This window comes from Strongylocentrotus purpuratus, unplaced genomic scaffold (assembly GCF_000002235.5).
Source record: "Strongylocentrotus purpuratus isolate Spur 01 unplaced genomic scaffold, Spur_5.0 spur5_scaffold_3, whole genome shotgun sequence".
NCBI classification, from domain to species: domain Eukaryota; kingdom Metazoa; phylum Echinodermata; class Echinoidea; order Camarodonta; family Strongylocentrotidae; genus Strongylocentrotus; species Strongylocentrotus purpuratus.
The window spans coordinates 2831404-2839678 of NW_022145609.1; the positions used below are offsets into that span (position 1 = coordinate 2831404).

An 8275-nucleotide genomic window follows, 5' to 3' on the forward strand; every position below is an offset into this window, starting at 1 on the left:
TATTTACTTTCTGTTGACTTACTTCTTGGAAAGAGGAATTCAAACAGTCAATGAAGGCGGTGACGTCACAATAGATAAAATGACTTTCTCAAGTCTTTTCTCAGAAAGTTGGTCCTTTGGTTCTCTTGAATATATGATCAAATTGGTTTTTCTTTGTCAAATTCTTCGACAAATAAAAACCGCCGTTGCGTTTTCAGGAATGAGTGGGAATGCATCGTTACTGGTCATACCAACCAACGCGCTCAAAACCTATAAAGTTACCCTATTGGATGTGAAAATATCATTCAGCTTTTGAGGATTCAAAGCCCGAGGCCAAACAGAAACTTTTAAAATCAACATCGTTTATATTGTTCGATCGACTTCAAAGATATTGATCAGAGACCATGACGGCCATTACCATGCCATTAACCAGTCAGGACGAAAAGGATGTCTCTCAAACACAGAAGGTAAGTTTGACAGACGTTTACAACTTCATTTTAATTGAATTGAATTGGACTTATTATAAAGTAACACACACACACACGTGCATAATTATGGAAGAATTCAAAGAGAGCCGATACTCCTCCTGTTTAGAACCCAAATGAAATTCATATGAGTAAATTGTTTTTAAATCCTGTTTTCTACTTCCTTTGAACCCCGAATCGGTACTGATCCATGATATGTTAGCATTAGTGTCTTGACTTGTGTTACAGATGGGGGAGGGGGTACGCCACTCAAAATCACATCATTTGATAATATGAATAGATTTCGTCCGTTTTTCCTCAACTTACAATGATTCGCTTACCTGCTAAACTAATAGATTATAACAAGTTGTATTCTTTTTTCTTGATCGGAAATTTGTCACGAGGGACGAACTGCTCTCTTGCCTCTCCTCTGATACGATTTTTGTAATTTTTACCATTTTACAGACGAAAGGCTGCTCACTGTGGGTGATAGCTGTGTTGATTTCGATGCTCACTCTGCTGGTTTTTGCTGGGTTCGTCTTGTTTGCGACTGTTTCATGTATAGCGCCATCATGCGACTTGCCGGTTCATGATTTGGTAAGTTTGTTTTTGTTCTTCTACTTCTCCTCCTCCTCCTCCTCTTCCTTCTTTTTATCCTTCTCCTTTTCCCTTTTCTCCTTTATTTTTCTTCTTCTTGCTATACTTCTGCCTTTTCCTGATAACTAATATATCAGGTATTCTTGCATTTCCCTTTGGTGCTTATTATTTAACTATATCACAACAATTTGGTCTAGTTAATCAAATGATCAATAACCTAGGCTGATCAAAAGTTTCGGATCGCCCTTGTTCTGAGCAATTTAGTAAGAGAAAAAACATCTATCGTTGAATTTTGCAGGATTTTAAGGCACATGGAAGGCTGGGCGATAACGACTTCGATGATGACTTTCATTACGACCATGAACACAACGTTCTAGTCAAGAAGACCACCGGCCAAGGTTCAATGGATAACACTACAATAACTGTCTTGCATGATTTTAAAAGAGTGAGTACAAGTTTAGTCTTATTCCTCTGCTTAGACTATTTCCGTGTCAAGCGCCCAATTAGCTGAGAAAAAACACACCTTCAACGCTAAAACGAAGACCGTCCTTTCATTCATTTCTATCACGATCTGTGTCGAATGCGCGTAAGGGAGGAGGACATAGATGATTGAAGAATAAAAATATCTAAAAACGGACATAATCTGGACTAATTTAGTCTTAGCCATGCTTACTTCATTTGTTGATAGACCGTATCTTAAACCAATATGACGAATAAAACCAATATTGGAGATATATTTTCGTTCCAATAAATGATCTGTTTTCAAGAAAGCAACCACAACATATACTGCACATTTACTTCCACATAATCCGTAGAGTTTGGTTTCATGTATTTATCTTCTTTTAAGCGTGAGTTTAAAATCATAAAATAATATACTCCAGACAGAACACAATTGATTAAAATGTTGCATATTTTGTAGAGACATCAGTGGGCATCCAATGTTCATGAACAGCTAACATGATATTTCATCACGCTTGTCATGCTTAAATCGTGGAGCCGTTAGGGAAGCGGAGGGGTAGGTTTTATTTTAAAAACACGATAGTGTTATTTGAGGAAAAGGCAGATTTTCGTCAATAAGTTGGATTTAAGATTTTGGATTAGTCTTTCTTTAACCTAACTACTTAAATGTACCTTTAACTGAATGGTTGATGTATCGGTTTATTTTGCATTATGACGTGTATCATGTCAAATTGTGAACAACCAGAGTGTGCTGTCATTCCGTATATACGATTCCCAGAAAGTAATCATCGATATACATCAGTATTAAACGTACATCTAAGTGCTCCGTTGTTCACATTTCTTTTACATTAACCGGTATAATATTATATTGCGATAAATTTCCTTTGTTTTGCAGGGTTTTACAACATATGTGATTCCATCCCAGAAGAAGTGCTTTTTAGGGGTGCTAGAATCAGACAGCTACGACATGCTCTTACATGCGAATAACGGCGGTTTCATGGAGGTAAGCATATCGATCTATACTCAGACGAGGCGTGTTTGAGTGGGTGGGGGTGGGGAGGGGGGGTAGCAGGAGTGGACCGATATAATTGTTAGGAACAGGGAGGGGGGTAGAATCCCTTTGAGCTCCAAGGCTGATTACCGGGGCGGGGGATTTCCCATCATTGTTTCTGTTTCACCTACTTTTCCCCTTTTTGCCTTTTCTCTGTATCGGGGTTGGTGTTAGGAGTCGACGACCGTTTAATGGAAAACAACAAGAACGAGTCAGTAGACGAGAATGTAAGGATGAAAGTTGTGGAAATGGAAACTAATGGAGACAACATTATTTATCTCAACAAAAAAATAATTACAATTTGTGATATCCAGGGAACAGGTGTCTTGGATATAAGAGGTAGGGTAGGGGATATCGTCTGGATACGTTTTTGAAAGGTTTGATAGCTTCAAAATTGCCGGGAATTGCCGGATTTTCCCTTCCTGTGTGGAAAAATCATTTCCTTGATCGCCTTTGCCCCATCTCACCCCTGGAAACCTCCACGCCTAGTGATACCGGTATCCCCTTCCACCCCGTCTCAAATTTCCTGTTCCAAAACTACGTCACTGGAACTATCAGTTTACGTCCACTCGAGAAAGTCCTGAATTATAAAACACAAAAATTTACAAGGAGGCACCGTAAAAAGGGTTAAGATAAAAGACATAAGGTAAAGCGTCAAAATTATTATTTTTTTCTTTTTTTAGTAGAAACGAAGATCTCCATTCTTTAGCATTTAAAATGTTTAAAATACCTATAAGGTATATTCTATCCCCATTGATCCTCGTGAAAATTTGACAAAATACTTTCCCAATAATCGGTTTTACATACACCTCCTTCTACGGTTATCGAGCAACAGCCTGTACGACTTGCTTGGAATAATAATGAGTAGAAATATTGATTTGAATTATCGTCACAACATCGAATTCCAAGAACATATCTAGGATCATATAGCACTCAACAGGGATGTCTCGCTTCTCAGATGTTATTCTTTTGCATGAATATTTGAATGATATTTGTGTTTGTAGATTGATCGAACCACAGTCGAATGTTTTTGATTCGATGTTTTTGTGTTTAGACTTCTTTTAACCTTTGTCTGTGGGAGCCGGGTATGGGAGGCCCCTTAATGGGAATGATAGAACTCAGTTGTCAGTGGCTTAGCGATGTGACATTGGGACTCGTTTCATCTGGGGTAGATTAAGGGTCAAATATAGCTGCTTCCTTTCTTTTTAAAGATTCACCATCTCCGTTTTGTAATTTCTATCATCAAGTATTAATCGTAATTTAGCGTAATATGTGAGCTGTCAAGAGGATTAAGTCATCATCACGTATTGCCTTTCCCATTTCGTTACGAATGCCCATCTTTTATAGTTGCATGTTCAAGTAACGCAGCCTGGGGTGCTCCATGTTGGAGAAAAACACAGTGGACGAATTAAATCTCATCCTCCTCGTCTTCTTCCTCTTCCACTTATTCTTCTCCTCCTTCTCATTATTATTTGTATTTCATAATTTCCACATTCCCCTTTTTCTTCGTTTTTCTATATGGTTATAGGGTTTAGAATAGGGGGGGGGGGGGTCTGTGGGGTATTATTTCTTCTTCTTCTTCCTCCTCTCTGAATTGATATTTCTTGTGGTTATATAATCATTCCTTTCTACTATTATCATTTCCCATTGCAGCTCTCCAACCCAATGGGTCATCAATACCTCTCACATGGTATCATATCCCCGTCTTACCTGGAGCGGACTGCGAGCTCTCTCGTCGTCAACCGCTGCTCAGGTCTGGAGACGAGCTGGATAGAACCATCCATAGAGGGCGCTTCAATACAGAAAAGAGGAGCCATTCGAAACGGTCCGGGAGATACTGTGACCATAACCCCAGATGGCACTGTTATTATCATCATATTATAAGTAGGAATTTAAATGTTCACGTCGAAAATGTGCAGATACGACATTGAGATACGAGTAACAAGTTCGCACTGCAGGCAGATGTAGGATACTTGTTGCAGGAAAACAGAATCCAGAAACGGTCTGGAAGATAGCCGAAAGGAACAAAAACATGAATGGAAATGGATTTTTGGAGAAGTTGGCTCAGAGTAAATCACTTCATTTTGCAGAAGATGAGGCGAACGGGACCAGAAAATTTAAAAAAATTAAACAATTAAATGAATATCGTTGGAATACATTTTGCTGTATTACAGATAAGTCATGAGTTGTATGCACATAAATAGACCCGACAACGAGCGGTCGTGCCGACTTTGGTTAAACTTCCTTTGTACCCCTTTGCAATAATTGATATTGATTTAATTACACAAACAGTTTTACCGAATGCGTTTCGCATGTATCATTTATTGTTTTGTCAAAATGATACAAATGAGAGAAATCGACATTTCCCATGAATGTGTGTTTATGGTTTCGCAAAAATATTTATTTTCGTAAACTTTGAGCTGAAATAAAAGTGTACATGTGTGCAGTAATTGTTACCAAATTTCCTCGCAAACTCACTTTAACTTGTTATCTTGTAAGATTTAGAAACAAGTTTGGAAGCAGATGTGTGTGAGAGAAAGGGAGAGAGAGAATGAGAGAAAAAGAGAAAGAGAGGGGAGCCGGGAGGGAGGAAAGAGAAAGAAAAAGAGAGAGAGAGGGGGGGGGGGACGGGATATGGAGGGAGAAGGAGGAGGAGGAGGAGGAGGAGAGAGAGACAGAGAGAGAGAGAGAGCATACCCTCGTAGTCATATTATAAGGATAATGTTTGGGGGAGGGGTAGAGTGATGTATTCTGTTTGATACATTGCAATGTTAATGGTAGTGAAAAATGATACAGCTAACTCGGAAGCTATACAAGACCTGCATGAACACACCCGAGTACGTCCAGTTCAGTCTGAAGACAAGTCTAATGTTTTATCCCTCCCTAGCTGATGAAGCTACAGCGTGAGGTCATACCGACACACGTGTCCGTGGATAGGTGGTACGTCTCGGGGACCTAACCCTACAAGAGACATTGCACCGCAGGGGTATGCGGCTGACCCCTACTTCACATGAAACCACATCGAGCTCGGAATGCTAACAAGCGTGCTGGTTATCGTCGGAAAATAGATAAAAATCAAACTTGTGACGTGGCTCTGAACATTTTTTGTAAGGTTTCCAGCACAAAGCAGACATTTTTGATAATAACGAGGAGATCATAATTACAGAGGACCGTATACATGGGCATCTCAGATTCATTATTTGACCGGTCTCGTGTTGCATAGTGTGGTTTTGTTGCGATCAACTCATGACGGCTGGCGCGTCGAACGAACTCGTGTATGACGGTGATGACGGTAGACTGGGTTGTCTGTACTTTGCATTCTTAGCCACCACCTGTTATATTGATCCATTCCATTAGATGAACCAGGGATTGTATGGCATGTCTCCGGATGAACAGATTGGAGAGTGAATTTTGAAGGCTGAAAGGCAGAAAAAGGTATCGTATACAGGTAAATTCGCTCAATATCATGAATATAGAATTGAACGAGATAATCTGACGGTTATTTACAATATAATATACCTCACACTCATGATATTGCATCAAATTGTTCATGTCAAAGGATAATGATATGGCTTTAAAATAAATGTTTCTTGACTTCAGCAGTAAATGTGTTATAAAATGTGGTTACATTTAACAAGCACTATTCACCATGCATAGGCATGGTCATGACCAATCAGTGTTTCTCAAGAAAAAGTCTTCGTCTAACGGCGGACCTGGGATCGCAACAGGAAGAGAAAAAAATATCGTTCATGAATTATAAAAGTCAACATCCCTTTTCAAGCTTTACCTTCTACATTTTCGATCGCAAATTGAAGGGGAAGATTTTCCGTCACATGGATCTACCTGATGTGCTCTTGTTTTCCCTCGCATAGAAAGGAGGACATGTTTTCCTGCTTGGGGGACTGTCCCTGCTGGCTTAGATATCTCCAGCCTATAATTACTAGTTGGTGGTTTTATAACGTGTATTGTTAAAAATATGTCCCATTTGCAGGCCTCACCCGCCCCCCTCCCCCCCCCCCCATATGAAAAGGTTAAATTCCAACGGCATTTGAAAGATAAAACTAATTTAGAACTTCCCTTTGTTTGAAAAATAAAAGTTTTAAAAAGATTTTTTTTTTTTATATAGAAATTCACTCAAAACGGAAGTGCTTGAAAATGCCTTTGAAGTGGGTTATTGATGTAGACAAACGCTCATCTATATTCTTTTTAAGAAAGTCTATGTTAATATTACCAGAGAAAAAAAAGAAGTCAGTCAGTCACTCCAAATTGTCTGTAAGTGAAGTCTAGAAAGTTAACGGGTTTCCTTGCATAATTTGAATACTAGGAGTCTTGGACACTGCTAACGTTTACATTTCACAGATAGGACATACATAATAATAATAATAATAATAATAATAATAATAATAATAATAATAATAATAATAAGATATTTCTATACCGCAAATTACATATTGCCTCTATGCGGTTTAGAAGGAAAGTAGTTGAAAGTGAAGGAAACAAAATTCGAATTACAAATTACATCAATCAATTCAATTAACATTAAAACTTTGCAATGAAAATAAAACATGTACATAATTACAAATCACTTATACCAAAATACAAACTAATGATATACGTTAATCTACAAAAAATATTAAAGGCCAAAGGTCAAAAGGGATATTCAGGAACAAGACTATGTGTTTTTAGCATTGTTTTAAATGTATTTAAAGAACTATCATTGCGAATTTGAAGGGGGAGATTGTTCCAAAGAAATGCACCATACGTGATACGTGACATATTCATAATTCCTGCAAAGTTCTACAGCCGGAATTTGATGTTGGCTGCAAATGAGACATAGTACCTAGTGACATTTATTCCAAGTGATTTCGAATGAAATTTAACCTATTCTCCTGAGCTCTATTACTACTATAGGGCTTCACGGATTTAGCCGTATAGATCTTCCTAAAGTCGAATATGGTATAAATGACTTCATATTCAAATATCCACCGATACTTGTACTATTTCAACGTGGAGAATTGCCACTTCGCGCTTTTAAATACGAGATGAAAATGCTTTATATTTAATAAATTTTGTTTGCCCTTTTGAGATTAAAAACAAAAATACTTACGCCTGTGTAGCAGTGCCCCATGGTCAGGTGTCGGAGCATAAATTCATTACGGGGGGGGGGGGGGGGGGGTTATGGAGCACTATTTTTTTCGTACTTAACACCTACGGCCAATAGCGATTATAGGGCCGCCGCAGCATTCCCACGGTCACAAACGGTAGCGGTAAAATTATAATATGTTCGGGAAACCGCACTGCATATTTTGAATTTTGAGACAGAAAATCTGCAGCTGCCGTACGGCCTTTGAAGTGATGACGCACGGTCGCCTGAGGACGCCCCAGCGGCGGCCGTAGCTTTTTGACAAATACAATGAGGCCGAAGGGGGACGATACGTCGACCGTGCGGCCAGACTGATGCTACCGCTTCACCCCTGGAGTGTTTAAATCTCAAGGCCATCGTAAGGCTGACGTACGGTCGCCGTGGAACCACTCTACGGCATGACTACCGCGTGTCTAATCGCTACGGCGATCCTAGAAATGAAAACAGTTATAACTCCGCGTTATAATCCCACGGTGACCCGTACGGACTGTAAAGATAGGGATACGCCCTAGGGTGACCCTGAGGCCACCGCAGATTATCTGCGGCTGCCGAAAGTTATTGATGAAGACAAATGCTCATGTA

The 8275-nt window shown here is 39.3% G+C and overlaps 1 protein-coding gene across 1 annotated transcript; it reads left to right on the forward strand.

Annotated features, from left to right (window-relative positions):
• The first annotated feature begins 200 nt into the window (after positions 1–200).
• On the forward strand, positions 201–5011 carry LOC100894104. The gene is made up of 5 exons (XM_003725556.3): positions 201–446; positions 909–1040; positions 1339–1485; positions 2395–2502; positions 4204–5011. The coding sequence occupies exons 1-5, from the start codon at positions 384–386 to the stop codon at positions 4432–4434; spliced, it is 681 nt and encodes a 226-aa protein (XP_003725604.2). The 5' UTR covers positions 201–383; the 3' UTR covers positions 4435–5011.
• Positions 5012–8275: the final 3264 nt, after the last annotated feature.

Bases quoted from the DNA above. Each gene is read 5' to 3' on its own strand.
- LOC100894104 (XM_003725556.3), top strand. From the start codon at position 384: ATGACGGCCATTACCATGCCATTAACCAGTCAGGACGAAAAGGATGTC. The intron at 447-908 runs GTAAGTTTGACA...ACCATTTTACAG, and splicing joins ATGTCTCTCAAACACAGAAG to ACGAAAGGCTGCTCACTGTG. The intron at 1,041-1,338 runs GTAAGTTTGTTT...TGAATTTTGCAG, and splicing joins ACTTGCCGGTTCATGATTTG to GATTTTAAGGCACATGGAAG.